Genomic DNA, 25,296 nt, shown 5'->3' on the forward strand with positions numbered 1-25,296 from the left:
TCGCATCTCCCGCAGTGATCTATCCCGTCAGATCGCATCTCCCGCAGTGATCTATCCAGTCAGATGGCATCTCCCGCAGTGATCTATCCAGTCAGATCGCATCTCCCGCAGTGATCTATCCCGTCACATCGCATCTCCCGCAGTGATCTATCCCGTCACATCGCATCTCCCGCAGTGATCTATCCCGTCACATCGCATCTCCCGCAGTGATCTATCCCGTCACATCGCATCTCCCGCAGTGATCTATCCCGTCACATCGCATCTCCCGCAGTGATCTATCCCGTCACATCGCATCTCCCGCAGTGATCTATCCCGTCACATCGCATCTCCCGCAGTGATCTATCCCGTCACATCGCATCTCCCGCAGTGATCTATCCCGTCACATCGCATCTCCCGCAGTGATCTATCCCGTCAGATCGCATCTCCCGCAGTGATCTATCCCGTCAGATCGCATCTCCCGCAGTGATCTATCCAGTCAGCTATTGGACTAAGAGGCTCCTCCCCTATCCCTCCCACCCCAGCCTTCACACACTGATTGCTATTAGACTAAGAGGCACCCCCAACACCTTAATCTAGTAATCTGGCTTGCAGTCACTGCCATGTATCCCCTTTTCTTATGTCTCTCTGCTTCAAGCACAATAGGGGTATAACAGCTGAGTGAGTTGTGCGCCCCCTCCTACACTGCGCCCTGAGGCTGGAACCTCTCTTGCCTCTGCCTCGCCCCCACCCTGCGTCCCCTCCTACACTGCACCCTGAGGCTGGAGCCTCTCTTGCCTCTGCCTCGGCCCTGTACGCCCTCCTACACTGCGCCCTGAGGCTGGAGCCTCTCTCGCCTCTGCCTCGGCCTGGCCCTGCGCCCCCTCCTACACTGCACCCTGAGGCTGGAGCCTCTCTCGCCTCTGCCCCGCCCTGCGCCCTCCTACACTGCGCCCTGAGGCTGGAGCCTCTCACCTCTGCCTTGCCCCGCCCAGCGCCCCCTCCTACACTGCGCCCCGAGGCTGGAAAAATCTCTCGCCTCTGCCCCGCCCCCCTTCCTACACTGTGCCCTGAGGCTGGAGCCTCTCTCGCTTCTGCCTCGACCCAGCCCTGCATCCCCTCCTACACTGCGCCCTGAGGCTGGAGTATCTCTCGCCTCCGCCTCGCCCCCCCTCCTACCCTGCGCCCTGAGGCTGGAGCCTCTCTCGCCTCTGCCCCGTCTTGCTCCCTCTCATACACTGTGCCCTGAGGCTGGAGCCTCTCTGCCTCACCCTGCGCCCCCTCCTACACTGCGCTCTGAGGCTGGAGCCTCTCTCGCCTCTGCCCCGCCCCCCCCCCCTCCTACACTGCGCCCTGAGGCTGGAGCCTCTTTCGCTTCTGCCCCTGCCCGCCCTGACCCCCTCCTTTACTGCACCCTGAGGATGGAGCCTCTCTCGCCTCTGCCTCGCCCTGTGCCCCCTCCTACACTGCACCCTGAGGCTGGAGTATCTCTCGCCTCTGCCCCGCCACCCTTCCTACACTGCGCCCTGAGGCTGGAGCCTCTCTCGCTTCTGCCTCGACCCTGCCCTGCATCCCCTCCTACACTGCCCCTGAAGCTGGAGCCTCTCTCGCCTCCGCCTCGCCCCCCTTCCTACCCTGCGACCTGAGGCTGGAGCCTCTCTTGCCTCTGCCTCGCCCTGCGCCCCCTCCTACACTGCGCCCTGAGGCTGGAGCCTCTCTCGCCTCCGCCTCGCCCCCCTTCCTACCCTGCGACCTGAGGCTGGAGCCTCTCTTGCCTCTGCCTCGCCCTGCGCCCCCTCCTACACTGCGCCCTGAGGCTGGAGCCTCTCTTGCCTCTGCCTCGCCCTGCGCCCCCTCCTACACTGCGCCCTGAGGCTGGAGCCTCTCTCGCCTCCGCCTTGCCCCCCTTCCTACCCTGCGACCTGAGGCTGGAGCCTCTTTCGCTTCTGCCTCTGCCCTGCCCCCCTCCTTTACTGCGCCCTGAGGCTGGAGCCTCTCTCGCCTCTGCCTCGCCCTGTGCCCCCCCTCCTACACTGCGCCCTGAGGCTGGAGCCTCTCTCGCCTCTGCCTCGCCCTGTGCCCCCCCTCCTACACTGCGCCCTGAGGCTGGAGCCTCTTTTGCTTCTGTCTCTGCCCCGCCCCCTCCTTTACTGCGCCCTGAGGCTGGAGCCTCTCTCGCCTCTGCCTCGCCCTGTGCCCCCTCCTACACTGCACCCTGAGGCTGGAGCCTCTCTCGCCTCTGCCCCGCGCCCACTCCTACACTGTGCCTGAGGCTGGAGCCTCTCATGCCTCTGCCTCGCCCAGACCTGCTATACAGTGATCACTCCAAAGGTGCCGCCTCAAACCTTAAGTTGACATCATCAAGATGTGTGTCTGGCTAGAGTCATATGCTGGGCATAAATGGGTCGATAATTCTTATCAATCGAGCCGCAGATGGCTCGATTGATAATTTCCGACAAGTCCGATCACCGCACGGATCGATTCCCCGCTCGATACCCGCGGTCGGAACAATAGCGGAAATAGAGTGGAAAATAAGGAGCGCCCGCGGGGACACGCGGTGGGAGTCGATCTGGCGGCTAATCGAGCCGCCGGATCTAACCGTGTATTCTCAGCATTACATCCGCCCCCACAAACAAAAGCAGCTCATATCTAAATGACTGAGCGCTACAGATGGTCAATGACATTCTAATATTTATGAGTTGGTGCTAATATTATACCAATTTACACAGCCTGGAAATGGAGCAGTTAAAACAGCTGCTGCATTTGATTTGTCCAATTTTAATCTACATAACATTTGCATCAACTTTATCAAACAATAATAACAATAATATTTGTAAAGAGCTTTTCTCACATTCGCATCAACTCTACAAATGTTGTTATTGTTTGTTCGAGTTGATGCGAATGTGAGAAAAGAACTTTACAAATGATGTTGTTATTGTTTGTTAAAGTGTTTTTCTCACATTCGCATCAACTCAAACAACAACAACATTTGTAAAGTGCTTTTCTCCCATAGGACACACAGAAATCCCTGACATCAGTACTTCGTTTGAGATGTATTACAGAGATAAAGATATATGTTTAAAAATGCCAGACTAAACGGATGGCTTTTCAGTTTGGATTTAAATAAGAGTTGGAGCTGTGTTGATTTGGTGTGGCAAGGAGTTCCAAAGGGTAGGGGCAGCAGTGGCAACAAAACCTTCAGGCATTGGGGGCCTTAACTGTGTAAAGATTAGAATGTTAGCAAGCCAAGAATCCTCCATTTTCTGTGTTATGTGGCAATGGCGGGGTTGGCTTGTTAACAGGCGGTGCAGGCATTGCTAGGAAGGCCTGTATAGAGGGCGGTGCAGGCGTTGCTAGGAAGGCCTGTATAGAGGGCGGTGCAGGCGTTGCTAGGAAGGCCTGTATAGAGGGCGGTGCAGGCGTTGCTAGGAAGGCCTGTATAGAGGGCGGTGCAGGCGTTGCTAGGAAGGCCTGTACAAAGGGCATTGCAGTAGTCCAGTCATGATGTGATGAAGGCAGAAACTACGGTTGGAAGATCTGCTTCATTTTTGCAATATTCCTTAGGTAAAAAAAATATTTCTCAACAAATCAAACTAAAATGATTAGCAGCTCATTGAGTATTGCTACAGTACATGCCAGCTAGCCTATTCAGCGTGTACCCGTGAGAAATTATAGAAAGACTAGTGACTTAAGCACGTTTAAAAACTCCGGCACGCACACGCCCGTCACGCAACGCCCTCCTTGCACGCCCGCCCCTTCTGGCCCCGTCCTCCCTCAGCGTCTCTGCGTCCCTCCTTGCACATGCGCGGTGCAAAAAAGCACCGACACAGGGACATAGCGGATGCAGAGACACATGGATATTATATAAAGAGATACTTTCCTACACTGAGAGAAGCCTCTGGATAAGACTCCTCCCATCCTCCTCGCCGTTCCAGCGCCAAGACCCTCCAAACATATTCAACCAAAGCTTTTGCGTGTACGAGCGCCTGCACTGTGCAGGTGCAAGTATGGTGCGGACCTGCGGAGCAGCACAGGTTATTCCCACCTGCGGAGGAGCACTGGTTATTCCCTGGTGCACCAGCAGCATTGTGCCACTGTGCAGACGGTACTTGCACCCGCACAGTGCATCCATGCTCATATATGGATTGGAGGACCGCCACGAAGAAGCGGAGGCTTCCCGGCGAGCAGCGGTGGGGTGGAAGCGGATCGGAGAAGCCTGTGCATCATCCAGAGGATTCCCTCTACTGAGGAAAGTATCACACTTTACACAGGTTTGCATGTTTTGCAGACGCAAAGGACAAATCATCAGCAATACTACAGATCCAGGTCTTACCAGCAATAGCTCCGGCCAGGAGGAGGTACCCGGGGCTCACCCTGCCATCTTCTCCAGCAAAGGCGGCCTTCATATGGGCATAGCAGGGGAAGTAGATGGCAGAGAAGGGGATGTCTCGGAGGAAGCAGGCCTTGGCCCCCTGAGGAGAGGACACATGTGACATCAGAGGAGCATAGAGGTCACAGGAACAGGAGGGAGGGGACACGTGACAGAGGAGCACAGAGCTCACATGAACAGGAGGGAGGGGACATCAGAGGAGCATAGAGGTCACAGGAACAGAAGGGAGGGGACACATGTGACATCAGAGAAGCATAGAGGTCACAGGAACAGAAGGGAGGGGACACATGTGACGTAAGAGGAGCATAAAGGTCACAGGAACAGAAGGGAGGGGACACGTGACATCAGAGGAGCATAGAGGTCACAGGAACAGGAGGGAGGGGACACGTGACAGAGGAGCACAGAGGTCACATGAACAGGAGGGAGGGGACATAGGTGACATCAGAGGAGCATATAGGTCACAGGAACAGAAGGGAGGGGACACATGTGACAGAGGAGCATAGAGGTCACAGGAACAGAAGGGAGGGGACACAGGTGACATCAGAGGAGCATAGAGGTCACAGGAACAGGAGGGAGGGGACACGTGACATCAGAGGAGCACAGAGGTCACAGGAACAGAAGGGATGGGACACAGGTGACATCAGAGGAGCACAGAGGTCACAGGAACAGAAGGGATGGGACACAGGTGACATCAGAGGAGCACAGAGGTCACAGGAACAGGAGGGAGGGGACACAGGTGACATCAGAGGAGCATAGAGGTCACAGGAACAGAATGGAGGGGACACATGTGACATCAGAGGAGCATAGAGGTCACAGGAACAGAATGGAGGGGACACAGGTGACATCAGAGGAGCATAGAGGTCACAGGAACAGGGATAGGCATCCATAAAACTCTACATTTCCTATAGAAATGACATTAAAGTGAACCTTAAAGAGGAGCTGTTAGGTATAAGGTCTCAGAGAAAATAAACACATATATCAGTAGCTAAAGATTGGCTGTACTTACATTACATATGCATTTCACTGTCCACGTTTGGATTTCACAGAATTTGTATATAGTATATGCAGAGATAGATGCTCCTGACAGCTCATGGCAGGTTCCATGTTTGTCTGTCTCCTATGAAGCCAAATGTGTGGTCATGTCCTGCCTGCTTCCTGATCACAGAAAAGCTCGTACTGAATAACACAGTGTGCAGTGAATATTAATGAGCCATGTGGCTAAGAACAATAGCTGACTCCTGCAGTGTACTCTGCCCGGAGATTTATCAGTGCTACGCGCTGGACTGATTACAAGCTGCTGTAACGTCTCATTAGCAGCCGAGGGGAGGGCCCCAGAATGCTTTGCAGTTTAGTATGCGGCTTGCGTCCTCTTGGGTCTATAACAGCTTTGCTGTTAAGCCCACATCAAAGGTAACTGAGATTTTTATCTTCACTAATGCCTTTCTGGCTTCCTTCTAAACTGTTTAACACAGGAGAATAGAGGTTTAAATTAGCTTCTGCAGCCTGACAGTTACTCTTTAAGCCAGAAAAGAAAAAAATGAGTTTTACTCACCTGGGGCTTCTACCAGCCCCCTGCAGCAGTCCTGTGCCCTCGCAGCCACTCACTAATCCTCTGTTCCCCCGCTGCCAGCTAGTTCTGCTACTACCAGCCCCCTGCAGCAGTCCTGTGCCCTCGCAGCCACTCACTAATCCTCTGGTCCCCGCTGCCAGCTAGTTTCGTTTTTGCCGACAGGCCCGTCAGGACTGGCCACGCGTAGCTTTTTCTGCATTCCCGACTGTAATTAGCGCTATTTCAGGCCGCAACGCGTACAAAACTACGCGTTGCCGCATATCTACGCATAGGTAATGCGGCAACGCGTATCTTTGTTCACGCTGCGGTCCGCAATAGCGCTAATTACAGCCGGGAATGCAGAAAAAGCTACGCGTGGCCAGTCCTGACGGGCCTGTCGGCAAAAACAAAACTAGATGGCAGCGGGGGAGCAGAGGATTAGGGAGCGACTGTGAGGGCACAGGACTGCTGCAGGGGGCTGGTAGAAGCCCCAGGTGAGTAAAACATTTTTTTCTGGCTTAAGGTTCACTTTAAAGTACAGCTAATGTCACATATAACCTTGCACAACAAAATTATTTTTATAATCAGAATACCACCCAGGAAAATGACTATTGCTGAGAGTATCAGGAGGAAGCTCTCCAGTGTCAGGCGGCAGTACCGCCTCTTTCATCATTCAAGCCTGCCTGTTGGTCCATTAATATAATAATATAATGGATGGTTTTAAAGTGGACCTGAACTCTTGCACAGGAGAAGGGACACAGAGAAATGCACCCTGTATGAATTTAGAGAGTTTAGCCCGTCTAATTCCCCCCTCATCTGTGACTAATCACAAGTTGTAATTTGGTCTCAGCTGTGTCAGCTCAGGAATCTCCTCTGCCCCAGCAGAGCAGCTAATCTGTAAGAACAGGAGGTTACCAATATGTCTGCTTCCATGAAAGCAAGAAGTAGATACACTGCAGATTTATCTCAGCTGTGACAAAAAAATTTTTTCCGTAAATATCATTATGCTGTTGCTTATCTTTAAGAGCAGAGAGGAAGTTGTGAGTTCAGGTCCTCTTTACTGAAGAATGAACAGGATTTTATGAAGACAAAAAAAAAACTCTCTCAGGAAGGTGATGCCAAGTACAGAACCGCCTCCCCATCCTCTGTCCAGCCTCCTGTCAGTGTGACCTGTGACAGAGGGATGCAGAGGATATTGGGAAGAAGCAGTATTGTACAGCGAGGAGGAGAAGGTCTCTCTCTCTGCAGCCACACAGGCAGGGCTCAGGAGATACCCAGGATTTCCTCTGTCCAGCCTCCTGTCAGTGTGACCTGTGACAGAGGGATGCAGAGGATATTGGGAAGAAGCAGTGTTGTACAGCGAGGACGAGGTGTATCTCTCTGCAGTCACACAGGCAGGGCTCAGGAGATACGCAGGAGATGCTCTTTCCAGTATGCTGTCAGTGTGACCTGTGACAGAGGAGTGCAGAGGATATTGGGAAGAAGCAGTGTTGTACAGGGAGGAGGAGAAGGTCTCTCTGCAGTCACACAGGCAGGGCTCAGGGGATACCCAGGAGTTCCTCTGTCCAGCCTCCTGTCAGTGTGAGCTGTGACAGAGGGATGCAGAGGATATTGGGAAGAAGCAGTGTTGTACAGCGAGGACGAGGTGTATCTCTCTGCAGTCACACAGGCAGAGCTCAGGACATACACAGGAGTTCCTCTGTCCAGCCTCCTGTCAGTGTGACCTGTGACAGAGGAGTGCAGAGGATATTGGGAAGAAGCAATGTTGTACAGCGAGGAGGAGAAGGTCTCTCTCTCTGCAGTCACACAGGCAGGGCTCAGGAGATACCCAGGAGTTCCTCTGCCCAGCCTCCTGTCAGTGTGACCTGTGACAGAGGGATGCAGAGGATATTGGGAAGAAGCAGTATTGTACAGCGAGGAGAAGGTCTCTCTCTCTGCAGTCACACAGGCAGGACTCTGGAGATACCCAGGAGTTCCTCTGTGCAGCCTCCTGTCAGTGTAACCTGTGACAGAGTGCAGAGGATATTGGGAAGAAGCAGTGTTGTACAGCGAGGAGGAGAAGGTCTCTCTCTCTGCAGTCACACTAGCAGGGCTCAGGAGATACCCGGGAGTTCCTCTGTGCAGCCTCCTGTCAGTGTGACCTGTGACAGAGGGATGCAGAGGATTGGGAAGAAGCAGTGTTGTACAGCGAGGACGAGGTGTATCTCTCTGTAGTCACACAGCCAGGGCTCAGGACATACACTCAGGAGTCCCTCTGTCCAGCCTCCTGTCAGTGTGACCTGTGACAGAGGGATGCAGAGGATTGGGAAGAAGCAGTGTTGTACAGCGAGGACGAGGTGCATCTCTCTGCAGTCACACAGGCAGGGTTCAGGAGATACCCAGGAGTTCCTCTGTCCAGCCTCCTGTCAGTGTGGCCTGTGACAGAGGGATGCAGAGGATTGGGAAGAAGCAGTGTTGTACAGCGAGGACGAGGTGTATCTCTCTGTAGTCACACAGCCAGGGCTCAGGACATACACTCAGGAGTCCCTCTGTCCAGCCTCCTGTCAGTGTGACCTGTGACAGAGGGATGCAGAGGATTGGGAAGAAGCAGTGTTGTACAGCGAGGACGAGGTGCATCTCTCTGCAGTCACACAGGCAGGGTTCAGGAGATACCCAGGAGTTCCTCTGTCCAGCCTCCTGTCAGTGTGACCTGTGACAGAGGGATGCAGAGGATTGGGAAGAAGCAGTGTTGTACAGCGAGGACGAGGTGTATCTCTCTGCAGTCACACAGGCAGGGCTCAGGAGATACGCAGGAGATGCTCTTTCCAGTATGCTGTCAGTGTGACCTGTGACAGAGGAGTGCAGAGGATATTGGAAAGAAGCAGTGTTGTACAGGGAGGAGGAGAAGGTCTCTCTGCAGTCACACAGGCAGGGCTCAGGGGATACCCAGGAGTTCCTCTGTCCAGCCTCCTGTCAGTGTGACCTGTGACAGAGGGATGCAGAGGATATTGGGAAGAAGCAGTGTTGTACAGCGAGGACGAGGTGCATCTCTCTGCAGTCACACAGGCAGGGTTCAGGAGATACCCAGGAGTTCCTCTGTTCAGTATGCTGTCAGTGTGACCTGTGACAGGAGTGCAGAGGATATTGGGAAGAAGCAGTGTTGTACAGCGAGGAGGAGAAGGTCTCTCTCTCTGCAGCCACACAGGCAGGGCTCAGGAGATACCCAGGAGTTCCTCTGTCCAGCCTCCTGTCAGTGTGACCTGTGACAGAGGGATGCAGAGGATATTGGGAAGAAGCAGTGTTGTACAGCGAGGACGAGGTGCATCTCTCTGCAGTCACACAGGCAGGGTTCAGGAGATACCCAGGAGTTCCTCTGTCCAGTATGCTGTCAGTGTGACCTGTGACAGAGGAAGGCAGAGGATATTGGTTAGAAGCAGTGTTGTACAGTGAGGAGGAGAAGGTGTCTCTCTGCAGTCACACAGGCAGGGCTCAGGAGATACCCAGGAGTTCCTCTGTCCAGCCTCCTGTCAGTGTGACCTGTGACAGAGGGATGCAGAGGATTGGGAAGAAGCAGTGTTGTACAGCGAGGACGAGGTGTATCTCTCTGCAGTCACACAGGCAGGGCTCAGGAGATACGCAGGAGATGCTCTTTCCAGTATGCTGTCAGTGTGACCTGTGACAGAGGAGTGCAGAGGATATTGGAAAGAAGCAGTGTTGTACAGGGAGGAGGAGAAGGTCTCTCTGCAGTCACACAGGCAGGGCTCAGGGGATACCCAGGAGTTCCTCTGTCCAGCCTCCTGTCAGTGTGACCTGTGACAGAGGAGTGCAGAGGATATTGGGAAGAAGCAGTGTTGTACAGCGAGGACGAGGTGCATCTCTCTGCAGTCACACAGGCAGGGTTCAGGAGATACCCAGGAGTTCCTCTGTTCAGTATGCTGTCAGTGTGACCTGTGACAGGAGTGCAGAGGATATTGGGAAGAAGCAGTGTTGTACAGCGAGGAGGAGAAGGTCTCTCTCTCTGCAGCCACACAGGCAGGGCTCAGGAGATACCCAGGAGTTCCTCTGTCCAGCCTCCTGTCAGTGTGACCTGTGACAGAGGGATGCAGAGGATATTGGGAAGAAGCAGTATTGTACAGTGAGGAGGAGAAGGTCTCTCTCTCTGCAGTCACACAGGCAGGGCTCAGGAGATACCCAGGAGTTCCTCTGGCCAGCCTCCTGTCAGTGTGACCTGTGACAGAGGGATGCAGAGGATATTGGGAAGAAGCAGTGTTGTACAGTGAGGAGGAGAAGGTCTCTCTGCAGTCACACAGGCAAGGCTCAGGAGATACCCGGAAGTTCCTCTGTGCAGCCTCCTGTCAGTGTGACCTGTGACAGAGGGATGCAGAGGATATTGGGAAGAAGCAGTGTTGTACTGCGAGGACGAGGTGCATCTCTCTGCAGTCACACAGGCAGGGCTCAGGAGATACCCAGGAGTTCCTCTGTCCAGCCTCCTGTCGGTGGGACCTGTGACAGAGGGATGCAGAGGATATTGGGAAGAAGCAGTGTTGTACAGCGAGGACGAGGTGCATCTCTCTGCAGTCACTCAGGCAGGGCTCAGAAGATACCCAGGAGTTCCTCTTTGCAGCCTCCTGTCAGTGTGACCTGTGACAAAGGGATGCAGAGGATATTGGGAAGAAGCAGTGTTGTACAGCGAGGACGAGGTGCATCTCTCTGCAGTCACACAGGCAGGGCTCAGGAGATACCTAGGAGTTCCTCTGTCCAGCCTCCTGTCAGTGTGACCTGTGACAGAGGAGTGCAGAGGATATTGGGAAGAAGCAGTGTTGTACAGCAAGGAGGAGAAGGTCTCTCTCTCTGCAGTCACACTGGCAGGGCTCAGGAGATACCCAGGAGTTCCTCTGTCCAGCCTCCTGTCAGTGTGACCTGTGACAGAGGGATGCAGAGGATATTGGGAAGAAGCAGTGTTGTACAGCAAGGAGGAGAAGGTCTCTCTCTCTGCCAACACACAGGCAGGGCTCAGGAGATACGCAGGAGATGCTCTTTCCAGTATGCTGTCAGTGTGACCTGTAACAGAGGAGTGCAGAGGATATTGGGAAGAAGCAGTGTTGTACAGCGAGGACGAGGTGCATCTCTCTGCAGTCACACAGGCAGGGCTCAGGAGATACCTAGGAGTTCCTCTGTCCAGCCTCCTGTCAGTGTGACCTGTGACAGAGGAGTGCAGAGGATATTGGGAAGAAGCAGTGTTGTACAGCGAGGACGAGGAGGTGCATCTCTCTCTGCAGCCACACAGGCAGGGCTCAGGAGATACCCAGGAGTTCCTCTGTGCAGCCTCCTGTCAGTGTGACCTGTGACAGAGGGATGCAGAGGATATTGGGAAGAAGCAGTGTTGTACAGTGAGGAGGAGAAGGTCTCTCTGCAGTCACACAGGCAGGGCTCAGGAGATACCTAGGAGTTCCTCTGCCCAGCCTCCTGTCAGTGTGACCTGTGACAGAGGAGTGCAGAGGATATTGGGAAGAAGCAGTGTTGTACAGCGAGGACGAGGAGGTGCATCTCTCTCTGCAGTCACACAGGCAGGGCTCAGGAGATACCCAGGAGTTCCTCTGTGCAGCCTCCTGTCAGTGTGACCTGTGACAGAGGGATGCAGAGGATATTGGGAAGAAGCAGTGTTGTACAGCGAGGACGAGGTGCATCTCTCTGCAGTCACACAGGCAGGGTTCAGGAGATACCCAGGAGTTCCTCTGTCCAGCCTCCTGTCAGTGTGGCCTGTTACAGAGGGATGCAGAGGATTGGGAAGAAGCAGTGTTGTACATTGAGGATGAGGAGGTGTATCTCTCTGCCGACACACAGGCAGGGCTCAGGAGATACGCAGGAGATGCTCTTTCCAGTATGCTGTCAGTGTGACCTGTGACAGAGGAGTGCAGAGGATATTGGGAAGAAGCAGTGTTGTACAGGGAGGAGGAGAAGGTCTCTCTGCAGTCACACAGGCAGGGCTCAGGGGATACCCAGGAGTTCCTCTGTCCAGCCTCCTGTCAGTGTGACCTGTGACAGAGGAGTGCAGAGGATATTGGGAAGAAGCAGTGTTGTACAGCGAGGACGAGGTGCATCTCTCTGCAGTCACACAGGCAGGGTTCAGGAGATACCCAGGAGTTCCTCTGTCCAGCCTCCTGTCAGTGTGGCCTGTTACAGAGGGATGCAGAGGATTGGGAAGAAGCAGTGTTGTACATTGAGGATGAGGAGGTGTATCTCTCTGCCGACACACAGGCAGGGCTCAGGAGATACGCAGGAGATGCTCTTTCCAGTATGCTGTCAGTGTGACCTGTGACAGAGGAGTGCAGAGGATATTGGGAAGAAGCAGTGTTGTACAGGGAGGAGGAGAAGGTCTCTGTGCAGTCACACAGGCAGGGCTCAGGAGATACCCAGGAGTTCCTCTGTTCAGTATGCTGTCAGTGTGACCTGTGACAGGAGTGCAGAGGATATTGGGAAGAAGCAGTGTTGTACAGCGAGGAGGAGAAGGTCTCTCTCTCTGCAGCCACACAGGCAGGGCTCAGGAGATACCCAGGATTTCCTCTGTCCAGCCTCCTGTTAGTGTGACCTGTGACAGAGGGATGCAGAGGATATTGGGAAGAAGCAGTGTTGTACAGTGAGGAGGAGAAGGTCTCTCTCTCTGCAGTCACACAGGCAGGGCTCAGGAGATACCCAGGAGTTCCTCTGGCCAGCCTCCTGTCAGTGTGACTTGTGACAGAGCAGTGCAGAGGATATTGGGAAGAAGCAGTGTTGTACAGTGAGGAGGAGAAGGTCTCTCTGCAGTCACACAGGCAAGGCTCAGGAGATACCCAGGAGTTCCTCTGTCCAGCCTCCTGTCAGTGTGACCTGTTACAGAGGGATGCAGAGGATATTGGGAAGAAGCAGTATTGTACAGCGAGGAGGAGAAGGTCTCTCTCTCTGCAGTCATACAGGCAAGGCTCAGGAGATACCCAGGAGTTCCTCTGTCCAGCCTCCTGTCAGTGTGACCTGTTACAGAGGGATGCAGAGGATATTGGGAAGAAGCAGTATTGTACAGCGAGGAGGAGAAGGTCTCTCTCTCTGCAGTCATACAGGCAAGGCTCAGGAGATACCCAGGAGTTCCTCTGTCCAGCCTCCTGTCAGTGTGACCTGTGACAGAGGAAGGCAAAGGATATTGGGAAGAAGCATTGTACAGGGAGGAGGAGAAGGTGTCTCTCTGCAGTCACACAGGCAGGGCTCAGGAGATACCCAGGAGGCTCAGGAACTCTCTTTAGCATGCTAATTCTTGCCTATACAACCTGTGAGGGAGAAGGCCACTAAACAAGCATTTCTGCAACAAGGGCAGAGTAATTACCCTGACAAAGGCACCTCTGTGCTGGGCTGGGCAGAAGGAGCCAGCAGGTCTGGGAGAGGAGGTCTTAGGCTGGTCTCCTGCAGTGAATACACATTGTCTGCTGTACAGGGGAGGAGGGGGATGCCAGACTGCGGGGTGGGGGTATAGGAGACAGAGGTGCACCTTGTCTGACAGGGATATTTAATGCTGCTGGCACCTGTAGCCGCTCCCTCCTCTCAGCTCACAGGCCTGGAAATCATTTGGCATGCACAATTGTTATTTGGAGTCAGTGGCTGTAAACAATAGTCAGCTAGTCACTTCTCCATCCCCTCCATTCAGCTGCCCCCCTCCTCCCCCCTTTCCAGTTCTCAGGGTCATTAACCTGCGATTCACCTGTGAAGGTGTGCAGACAATACAGGAGACCTACAAGCCATATAGTGACCTAGGGCCAGACAGGCCGCTCATACAACCACTTAAGGTGGCCATACACTGTCCCGATTTGCCGCCGTTCAACAGCAGATTCGATCACTGGGATCGAATCTGCTGCCAATCGTTCGCGCTAAACGCACCCGCCGATCCGATTTCCTCCTGAAATCGGATCGGTCCGTCGATCGCGCTGTGCGGGAAATTACCGTCAATCGCCCGCGGGTAGGGAGCGCGTCGCTAGCGGCGGCCGATCCGATCAGGTATACATTACCTGACGCTGGCTCCCGGGCATCCTCTCCTCGCTGCACCACTCTGTTCCTGCTTCCATCCCAGCGTACATTAACTTCCTGTGTCACTGCAGTGACCAGGAAGTTCAAATAGAGGGCGCTCTATACGGGGGGGGGGGGGGGGGGGGGGGAGACAGGCGGCAGGAGCAGCTCCACAGATTGTGATCGGATTCGGGCTGAAATCGATTCACAATCTGTTTGCAGTAAAGGCAGCCATACGATCCCTCTCTGATCAGATTCGATCAGATAGGGATCTGTCAGTTGGTCGATCTAATGGCAAATCGACCAGTGTATGGCCACCTTAACCCACTACCTGCAAAGGTGAAGGGTGCCGCTAACATGAACACGCAGGAAGCTGGATATGCCTTGGCAGGGGGAGGGGCAGAGAGCAGCAAGGGGTACTGTGTGAGAATAGATGGACCGCCAATATCCAATATGAATAATATTTATCCCCACCATGTCAGATTATCAGCCGCCTCTTATGGCTAATCCTTAAAGGACCTCTGTCGCGAGAATCTTAAAATTTAAAATACATGTAAATATATACAAATTAAAAAGTATGTTTCTTCCAGAGTAAAATCAGCCATAAATTACTTTTCTCCTATGTTGTTGTCACTTACAGTATGTTGTAGAAATCTGACTGATTTTGGACTAGCCCTTATCCTCATGGAGGTTTCACAGGGATTCCTTTATTTTAAAAATGCACTTAGTGAATACCAGTTGCTCCTTACAACTGCCAAAAAAGTGTATGGTGAGCAGGGAGGCTGGCCAACATCTTTGTATGAATCTTTTTCAGGGAGTGTCTTTATAAAGCATAAAAGGTCATGCTGAGAATCCCCTAAGGACAGATGGACTAGCCCAAAACCTGTCAGTAATGTCAGATATCTACAACATACTGTAAGTGACAGCAACATTGGAGAAAAGTAATTTATGGCTCATTTTAGTCTGGGAGAAATGTACTTCTTATTTGTATATGTTTGAAATTTCAAGATTTTCGCAACAGTTCCTCTTTAAAGGGCAACTGTAGCAAGAGGTATATTGGGGCTGCCATATTTATATCCTTTTAATACCAGTTGCCTGGCAGCCCTGCTGGTCTATTTGGCTGCAGTAGTGTCAATCACACACTTGGAACAAGCATATAGCTAATCCAGTCTGACTTCAGTCTGAGCTCCTGATCTGCATGCTTGTTCAGGAGCTATGGATAAAAGAATTAGAAGCAGAGGATCAGCAGGACAGCCAGGTAATCTGTATTGTTGAAAAGGATATTGCTCACCATGCCAGCTCTGATGCTCCACACTGTGGCCAGCGACATGCCTTTGCAGCCTCAGCCCTGAGCCCTTGTGTTGTGATAGGGGGATGGGACGAAACCTGGCCTGTGATTTTTATGGCATGAATATAGTTGCTCCATTTATGAGGGTCTCAGACTATTGCCGATGTTTATATCTCACGCGTGGCCTCACTGTTATGTATATAGTCTGAATCACGCTGTATCTAGAAAGATGAGCTGAATACGCTCTGTGGTCATTAGTGATGAAATCTGCCATTCCCAGGACAGGTCATGTGCTCACAATACCTTATAGAGGCCGAAGAAGCCCAGATCTCGGAGGACGGTCAGAGCGCTGACACGGGGGCCGGTGGTGATCTCTCCCGCCACCTGTAAGCGGATCTTCACGATCTCCAGAGGATTGGTGAAGATCACCTGAGAGCCTCCGGCCTGGAACAGGAGAGGAAACAAGGCTATGAAGTTATGAGTGTCCTAAACACCTCTACATGATTATTATTGATTTATAAAGCACTAACATATTCTGTGGCGCTGTACAAAGTAAGAAACAAACATGGGGTACATAATAATACAGACAATAGTGTACACCAATATACAGAATACAGAATTGGTAATGACAGTGATAAAAGTAACATGATAAATAAAATGTATAATGGTTACCAAGACACAAAAGGGGGAGAGAGCCCTGCCCTTGCAATCTAAAGGGAATATGGGGGGGTTTGGGCAGGAGGAGGGGTAGTATGCAGCAAATATATAGAGGCTTTGTGTATTATGGCCCATACTCACGGGCAGCAAAAGTAGCCTGTGGCCAGCACACGTGAGCGTGTGGGCGACAGCTCCTCGCCAGGTCCCTCCGCGTACACACGCGGAAGAGGGACCAGCGGCGCGACGGAAGCGGTCGCCGACGTTCCTCCTCCCCTCGCCGGAAGCTCCGCATTCTCAATGGAGGTTGCTGTCGCTAGTCCACGTACTCACGTGGACTAGCGACAGTTGCGGCGGAGGTGCGGCGGCGACTGTCGCCAGGCGAAACTTTCAATCGCCTGGCGACATCAATGACGAGCGACAGTTCGGGGTGCGCGCCCGCGCGACGGCCCATACTCACGGGCGACCTGTCGCCGCAACACGCGCACCCCGCGTGTTGCCGCGACAATTGTAGGCCGTGAGTATGGGCCAATAGGATAACTAGTAGGCGTGCAATTTGGTCTTAGGACAAAGGGAAGTGGCCTAAGGTAGCGCACATGCTTGTCGGAAACAAATGTGTTGTCTACATATTCATGACTGTTACTCTACACATGGATCAGCAAAGCCCCAGCAACCCCCCACCTCCCTCCCCCCCACCCCACGCATTTTCTATGCCAATATCACAGAGGAAACATCATAACACCTTACCAGTAAGGTATTCAAAGCAAACCTAAAGCAAAAAAACTTTATGATATAATGAATTATACTGAATACTTTCAGTTGTATTGCTTTTTTTTTTTTTTCTTAATTGCATCATTCTGTCACAGTTTTAAAACCACACACTGTCTTTTAAAGGGAACCTTAACTGAACGGGGGTAAAGAGTTTTACTTACCTGGGGCTATTACCAGCCCCCTGCAGCAGTCCTGGGTCCTCGGCGCAGCTCTGGAATCCTCTGGTCCCCTGCTGTCACCTAGTTTCGTTTTTGACGACTCACCAGTCGCCGGCCGCCATGCGTATTATTGGACGCATTCACCAATGCAATTAGCGCTATTGCGGACCACAATGCATACAAAAATACGCGTTGCCGCATTCCGCACGCGTAGATATGCGGCAACGCGTATTTTTGTACGAGTTTCGGTCCGCAATAGCGCTAATTGCATTGGTGAATGCGTCCAATAATACGCATGGCGGCCGGCGACTGGTGAGTCGTCAAAAACGAAACTAAGTGACAGCGGGGGACCGGAGGATTCCAGAGCGGCTCCGAGGGCACAGGACTGCTGCAGGGGGCTGGTAATAGCCCCAGGTAAGTAAAACTCTTTACCCCCCGTTCAGTTAAGATTCCCTTTAAGCTATAAAACAAAGCAGAGCTAATGATCCTTTGAACTTTATCGCACGCTGTGTCTCATTGTTTCTTGGCTGTTTATGTGCTTCAGAAATCAAGATTACATGTGAGTGGCGCGGAGAGTTCAGAGTAGCTCTTTTGCTTAAAGGGAACCTAAACTGAGAGGGATATGGATGTTTCCTTTTAAACAATACCAGTTGCCTGGCTGTCCTGCTGATCTCTTTGGCTGCAGTAGTGGCTGATTCACACACCTGAAACAAGCATGCAGCTAATACAGTCTGACTTCAGTCAGAGCACCTGATCTGCATGCTTGTTGAGTAGCTGTGGCTGACAGTATTAGAGACACAGGATCAGCAGGATGCCAGGCAACTGGTATTTTAACAGGCAACTGGTATTTTAAAAGGAAAAATCCACATCCTTCTCAGTTTAGGTTCCCTTTAAATAACAACTGACGTTTATTAAAGGGCAACTGAAGAGAGAGGTATATGGAGGCTGCCATGTTTGTTTCCCGCTAAACAATACCAGTTGCCTGGCAGGCCTGCTGATCTATTTGGATGCAGTAGAGTCTGAAGAACACCAGAAACAAGCATGCATCTAGTCTTGTCTGATCTGAGAATAATGTCAGAAACAGCTGATCTGCTGCATGCTTGTTCAGGGGCTATGTATGGCTAAATGTATTAGAGGCAGAAGATTAGCAGGGCTGACCGGCAACTAGTATTGCTGAAAAGGAAACAAATATGGCAGCCTCCATATACTTCTCTCTTCAGTTGCCCTTTAACTCTCCCTGTACTGGAAAACATACTGTATATATTATTCCCCCTCCAAATGTATTTATTAGGACTAGTTTCATAATACTGCAGATGAGGCAAAGACCTGTGTCATGTTTTACAGGTTACACATCTATGAGCCTTCTCCACTCAATGTAGACTACGGACCATGTAATAATAAGCTATTCTCTCAGGGCTCAGACCTCTGCTTATTATTGCTGCTAGGCAACAATTATTGGCCTGAGGAAGTCGGTACCAACCCGCGAAATGCATCACCATTGTCTAAATCAGTTCTGTCATTAAAACAAACTGATGGACTTCTTGATACTGTCCTACAGCTCACTAACATTGCTCGTTAACGCCGACATTTGGCTGGCTTCAGAACTGCAGCCAGAAGTCATTGGAAGTCTTTGCTTCAGGGATTGGTGACAATGCGCTAATCTCAGCCTCAGAATAGTCCTCCAGATAAATGGTTTGTCGGCGTTTCCATTTCTCAGTGGTCGTTCAGCTGGATCCCAAGACACCGATCTGCGACGAGGACTTCTGCAAAACATCCCTGTAAATCAGGGTGGGCCATCCTGCTGACATCATTGAGGGTGTGCCATTGTCCCTTTGTGCCATGTAAAACTTTATTTTACAGCCCAATAAATAGTGAATGGCGACAATTTGGAGAAGGAGTGGATTACTGAGAGAGAGAGAGTGCTTAGTCAAATTGAGTTTATGAGTGGAATTCGTATAGCAGCTGGGTGTGGAGGGAAGGCTTGGCAATGCAGAAGTTGAGGTAGGAAGCAGGCACTGGCCATTCTCTTTATCTGGGCCATACCAAAGGGTCCAACACACACGGGGGCCAGGAATCAATATCTGCACCAACTCCGGCAATGAAATTGCCATGAATAATGATCAACGCCTTCAGGTGGCCACTAATGGTCCAATTTCTAGTGAAAATCATTAAAGCGATCAGATAATGCTGATCAGATTGATTGTAAATAATCTCTGTTGATGGCCACAATCAATTACAAATGATTATAAAAAAACAGTCGTCTAACTGGATTTTCATCAAACCAAAATTTGGATTTTCGTTGTGCTTTACATTTTGAAATTACATCTGAACAATGAATCATCCACCTTCATTTTTAACGGTTTTTCCTCCCTGTGCGTATAAAGCTTAATGGGCACCTGAAGTGAGAGGTACACAGAGGCTGCCATATTTATTTCCCGACAGGGGCGAGTCACCTAGAAGGGATGAGGCGCTTCCAGATAGGTGGAGTCACCTAGAGGGAAGAGGAGCCTCCTGACAGGGGCGGAGTCACCTAGAGGGAAGAGGAGCCTTCTGACAGGAGTGCAATCACCTAGAGGAGGAGCCTCCTGATAGGGGCGGAGTCACCTAGAAGGGAAGAGGAGCCTCCTGACAGGGGTGGAGTCACCTAGAGGAGGAGCCGCCTGACAGGGGTGGAGTCACCTAGAAGGGATGAGGAGCTTCCAGACACCAAGAAGGGAAGAGGAGCCTCCTGACAGGGGTGGAGTCACCTAGAGGAGGAGCCGCCTGACAGGGGTGGAGTCACCTAAAAGGGATGCGGAGCTTCCATATGGGTGCAATCACCTAGAGGGGAAGAGGAGCCTCCTGACAGGGGCAGAGTTACCTGGAGGAAAGAGGAGCCTTCTGACAGGGGTGGAGTCAGCTAGAGGAGGAGCCTCCTGATAGGGGTGGAGTCACCTAGAGGGAAGAGGAGCCTTCTGACAGGGGTGCAATCACCTAGAAGGGAAGAGGAGCCTCCTGACAGGGGTGGAGTCAGAGGGAAGAGGAGCCTTCTGACAGGGGTGCAATCACCTAGAGGGGAAGAGGAGCCTCCTGACAGGGGAGGAGTCACCTAGAAGGGAAGAGGAGCCTCCTGACAGGGGCGGAGTCACCTAGAGGGGAAAGGAGCCTTCTGACAGGGGTGCAATCACCTAGAGAGGAAGAGGAGCCTCCTGACAGGGGTGGAGTCAACTAGAGGAGGAGCCTCCTGACAGGGGCAGAGTCACCTGGAGGGAAGAGGAGCCTTCTGACAGGGGTGGAGTCAACTAGAGGAGGAGCCTCCTGATAGGGGTGGAGTCACAGAGGGAAGAGGAGCCTTCTGACAGGGGTGCAATCACCTAGAGGGGAAGAGGAGCCTCCTGACAGGGGCAGAGACACCTAGAAGGGAAGAGGAGCCTCCTGACAGGGGTGGAGTCACCTAGAGGAGGAGCCTCCTGACAGGGGCAAAGTCACCTAGAAGGGATGAGGAACTTCCAGATGGGCGGAGTCACCTAGAGGGGAAAGGAGCCTTCTGACAGGGGCGGAGACACCTAGAAGGGAAGAGGATCCTCCTGACAGGGGTGGAGTCACCTAGAGCAGTGTTTCCCAACCTTTTCCGGCCCGGGGAACACTGTCTGGCCAAATTTTTCTCCGGGGAACGGGGCGCGCGCGGGGGGGTGCGGCCCCCGGTTGTCTGTGCGACCTAGTGGACAGTGCCGTGCGCAGCAGGCTATGGGGGCTGGGGTGCGGCTGCATAGCTGGCATAGTTGTCCCAGTGTAGGGAGTTTAGTTGCCTCAGTATGGCTAGTATAGTGCCCCAGTATAGTGCCCCAGTATAGCCAGAATAGTGCCCCAGTATAGTGCCCCAGTATAGCCAGAATAGTGCCCCAGTATAGCCAGAATAGTGCCCCAGTATAGCTAGTATAGTGCCCCAGTATAGTGCCTCAGCATAGCCAGTATAGCCAGTATAGTGCCCCACTATAGCCAGTATAAGTGCCCCACTATAGTGCCCCAGCATAGCCAGTATAGTGCCCCAGTATAGCCCCCCAGTATAGCCCCCCATTATAGCCAGTATAGCCCCCCAGCATAGCCAGTATAGTGCCCCAGTATAGCCAGTATAGCCCCCCAGTATAGCCAGTATAGCCCCCCAGTATAGTGCCCCAGTATAGCCAGAATAGTGCCCCAGTATAGCCAGAATAGTGCCCCAGTATAGTGCCCCAGTATAGCCAGAATAGTGCCCCAGTATAGCTAGTATAGTGCCCCAGTATAGTGCCTCAGCATAGCCAGTATAGCCAGTATAGTGCCCCACTATAGTGCCCCAGCATAGCCAGTATAGTGCCCCACTATAGTGCCCCAGCATAGCCAGTATAGTGCCCCAGTATAGCCCCCCAGTATAGTGCCCCAGTATAGCCAGAATAGTGCCCCAGTATAGCCAGTTTAGTGCCCCAGTATAGTGCCCCAGTATAGTGCCCCAGTATAGCCCCCCAGTATAGCGCCCCAGTATAGCCAGAATAGTGCCCCAGTATAGCCAGTTTAGTGCCCCAGTATAGTGCCCCAGTATAGCCCCCCAGTATAGCGCCCCACTATAGTGCCCCAGCATAGCCAGTATAGTGCCCCAGTATAGCCCCCCAGTATAGTGCCCCAGTATAGCCCCCCAGTATAGTGCCCCAGTATAGCCCCCCAGTATAGTGCCCCAGTATAGCCCCCCAGTATAGTGCCCCAGCATAGCCAGTATAGTGCCCCACTATAGTGCCCCAGCATAGCCAGTATAGTGCCCCAGTATAGCCCCCCAGTATAGTGCCCCAGTATAGCCAGAATAGTGCCCCAGTATAGCCAGTTTAGTGCCCCTGTATAGTGCCCCAGTATAGCCCCCCAGTATAGCGCCCCAGTATAGCCAGAATAGTGCCCCAGTATAGCCAGTTTAGTGCCCCAGTATAGTGCCCCAGTATAGCCCCCCAGTATAGCGCCCCAGTATAGCCAGAATAGTGCCCCAGTATAGCTAGAATAGTGCCCCAGGATAGCTAGTATAGTGCCCCAGTATAGTGCCCCAGCATAGCCAGTATAGTGCCCCAGTATAGCCAGAATAGTGCCCCAGTATAGCCAGTTTAGTGCCCCAGTATAGTGCCCCAGTATAGCCCCCCAGTATAGCGCCCCAGTATAGCCAGAATAGTGCCCCAGTATAGCCAGTTTAGTGCCCCAGTATAGTGCCCCAGTATAGCCCCCCAGTATAGCGCCCCAGTATAGCCAGAATAGTGCCCCAGTATAGCTAGTATAGTGCCCCAGTATAGTGCCCCAGCATAGCCAGTATAGTGCCCCAGTATAGCCCCCCAGTATAGTGCCCCAGTATAGCCCCCCAGTATAGCCCCCCAGTATAGTGCCCCAGTATAGCCCCCCAGTATAGCCCCCCAGTATAGCCAGAATAGTGCCCCAGTATAGCTAGTATAGTGCCCCAGCATAGCCAGTATAGTGCCCCAGTATAGCCCCCCAGTATAGTGCCCCAGTATAGCCCCCCAGTATAGTGCCCCAGTATAGCCCCCCAGTATAGCGCCCCAGTATAGCCAGAATAGTGCCCCAGGATAGCTAGTATAGTGCCCCAGTATAGTGCCCCAGCATAGCCAGTATAGTGCCCCAGTATAGCCCCCCAGTATAGTGCCCCAGTATAGTGCCCCAGTATAGCCAGAATAGTGCCCCAGTATAGCCAGTTTAGTGCCCCAGAATAGTGCCCAAGTATAGCCCCCCAGTATAGTGCCCCAGTATAGCCAGAATAGTGCCCCAGTATAGCCAGTTTAGTGCCCCAGTATAGCCAGTTTAGTGCCCCAGTATAGTGCCCCAGTATAGCCAGAATAGTGCCCCAGTATAGCTAGTATAGTGCCCCAGTATAGTGCCCCAGCATAGTCAGTATAGTGCCCCAGTATAGCCCCCCAGTATAGCGCCCCAGTATAGCCAGAATAGTGCCCCAGTATAGCTAGTATAGTGCCCCAGTATAGTGCCCCAGCATAGCCAGTATAGTGCCCCAGTATAGCCCCCCAGTATAGTGCCCCAGTATAGCCCCCCAGTATAGTGCCCCAGTATAGCCCCCCAGTATAGTGCCCCAGTATAGCCCCCCAGTATAGCGCCCCAGTATAGCCAGAATAGTGCCCCAGTATAGCTAGTATAGTGCCCCAGTATAGTGCCCCAGCATAGCCAGTATAGTGCCCCAGTATAGCCCCCCAGTATAGTGCCCCAGTATAGCCCCCCAGTATAGTGCCCCAGTATAGCCCCCCAGTATAGTGCCCCAGTATAGCCCCCCAGTATAGCGCCCCAGTATAGCCAGAATAGTGCCCCAGTATAGCTAGTATAGTGCCCCAGTATAGTGCCCCAGCATAGCCAGTATAGTGCCCCAGTATAGCCCCCCAGTATAGTGCCCCAGTATAGCCCCCCAGTATAGTGCCCCAGTATAGCCCCCCAGTATAGCCCCCCAGTATAGCGCCCCAGTATAGCCAGAATAGTGCCCCAGTATAGCTAGTATAGTGCCCCAGTATAGTGCCCCAGCATAGCCAGTATAGTGCCCCAGTATAGCCCCCCAGTATAGTGCCCCAGTATAGCCCCCCCAGTATAGTGCCCCAGTATAGCCCCCCAGTATAGTGCCCCAGTATAGCCCCCCAGTATAGCGCCCCAGTATAGCCAGAATAGTGCCCCAGTATAGCTAGTATAGTGCCCCAGTATAGTGCCCCAGCATAGCCAGTATAGTGCCCCAGTATAGCCCCCCAGTATAGTGCCCCAGTATAGCCCCCCAGTATAGTGCCCCAGTATAGCCCCCCAGTATAGTGCCCCAGTATAGCCCCCCAGTATAGCGCCCCAGTATAGCCAGAATAGTGCCCCAGTATAGCTAGTATAGTGCCCCAGTATAGTGCCCCAGCATAGCCAGTATAGTGCCCCAGTATAGCCCCCCAGTATAGTGCCCCAGTATAGCCCCCCAGTATAGTGCCCCAGTATAGCCCCCCAGTATAGCGCCCCAGTATAGACAGAATAGTGCCCCAGTATAGCTAGTATAGTGCCCCAGTATAGTGCCCCAGCATAGCCAGTATAGTGCCCCAGCATAGCCAGTATAGTGCCCCAGTATAGCCCCCCAGTATAGTGCCCCAGTATAGCCCCCCAGTATAGTGCCCCAGTATAGCCCCCCAGTATAGTGCCCCAGTATAGCCCCCCAGTATAGTGCCCCAGTATAGCCCCCCAGTATAGTGCCCCAGTATAGCCCCCCAGTATAGCGCCCCAGTATAGCCAGAATAGTGCCCCAGGATAGCTAGTATAGTGCCCCAGTATAGTGCCCCAGCATAGCCAGTATAGTGCCCCAGTATAGCCCCCCAGTATAGTGCCCCAGTATAGCCCCCCAGTATAGTGCCCCAGTATAGCCAGAATAGTGCCCCAGTATAGCCAGTTTAGTGCCCCAGAATAGTGCCCAAGTATAGCCCCCCAGTATAGTGCCCCAGTATAGCCAGAATAGTGCCCCAGTATAGCCAGTTTAGTGCCCCAGTATAGCCAGTTTAGTGCCCCAGTATAGTGCCCCAGTATAGCCAGAATAGTGCCCCAGTATAGCTAGTATAGTGCCCCAGTATAGTGCCCCAGCATAGCCAGTATAGTGCCCCAGTATAGCCCCCCAGTATAGTGCCCCAGTATAGCCCCCCAGTATAGTGCCCCAGTATAGCCCCCCAGTATAGTGCCCCAGTATAGCCCCCCAGTATAGCGCCCCAGTATAGCCAGAATAGTGCCCCAGTATAGCTAGTATAGTGCCCCAGTATAGTGCCCCAGCATAGTCAGTATAGTGCCCCAGTATAGCCCCCCAGTATAGTGCCCCAGTATAGCCCCCCAGTATAGTGCCCCAGTATAGTGCCCCAGTATAGCCCCCCAGTATAGCGCCCCAGTATAGCCAGAATAGTGCCCCAGTATAGCTAGTATAGTGCCCGAGTATAGTGCCCCAGCATAGCCAGTATAGTGCCCCAGTATAGCCCCCCAGTATAGTGCCCCAGTATAGCCCCCCAGTATAGTGCCCCAGTATAGCCCCCCAGTATAGCCCCCCAGTATAGCCCCCCAGTATAGCCCCCCAGTATAGCGCCCCAGTATAGCCAGAATAGTGCCCCAGTATAGCTAGTATAGTGCCCCAGTATAGTGCCCCAGCATAGCCAGTATAGTGCCCCAGTATAGCCCCCCAGTATAGTGCCCCAGTATAGCCCCCCAGTATAGTGCCCCAGTATAGCCCCCCAGTATAGCGCCCCAGTATAGCCAGAATAGTGCCCCAGTATAGCTAGTATAGTGCCCCAGTATAGTGCCCCAGCATAGCCAGTATAGTGCCCCAGTATAGCCCCCCAGTATAGTGCCCCAGTATAGCCCCCCAGTATAGTGCCCCAGTATAGCCCCCCAGTATAGTGCCCCAGTATAGCCCCCCAGTATAGCGCCCCAGTATAGCCAGAATAGTGCCCCAGTATAGCTAGTATAGTGCCCCAGTATAGTGCCCCAGCATAGCCAGTATAGT

The 25,296-nt window shown here is 52.7% G+C and overlaps 1 protein-coding gene across 2 annotated transcripts in view; it reads right to left on the reverse strand.

Annotated features, from left to right (window-relative positions):
* The window catches only part of SLC25A13 (solute carrier family 25 member 13), a 184,125-nt gene that overhangs the window by 29,053 nt on the left and 129,776 nt on the right, over window positions 1–25,296 (reverse strand). For both annotated transcript variants that reach the window (XM_068235062.1, XM_068235061.1), the window contains 2 exons: window positions 15,514–15,654; window positions 4,310–4,448 (listed from right to left, as the gene is read on the reverse strand). In XM_068235062.1, the coding sequence (XP_068091163.1) occupies window positions 4,310–4,448; window positions 15,514–15,654 (280 nt within the window). The remainder of the gene's footprint in view (window positions 1–4,309; window positions 4,449–15,513; window positions 15,655–25,296) is intronic.

Source organism: Hyperolius riggenbachi, chromosome 5 (genome assembly GCF_040937935.1).
Source record: "Hyperolius riggenbachi isolate aHypRig1 chromosome 5, aHypRig1.pri, whole genome shotgun sequence".
Lineage (NCBI taxonomy): Eukaryota > Metazoa > Chordata > Amphibia > Anura > Hyperoliidae > Hyperolius > Hyperolius riggenbachi.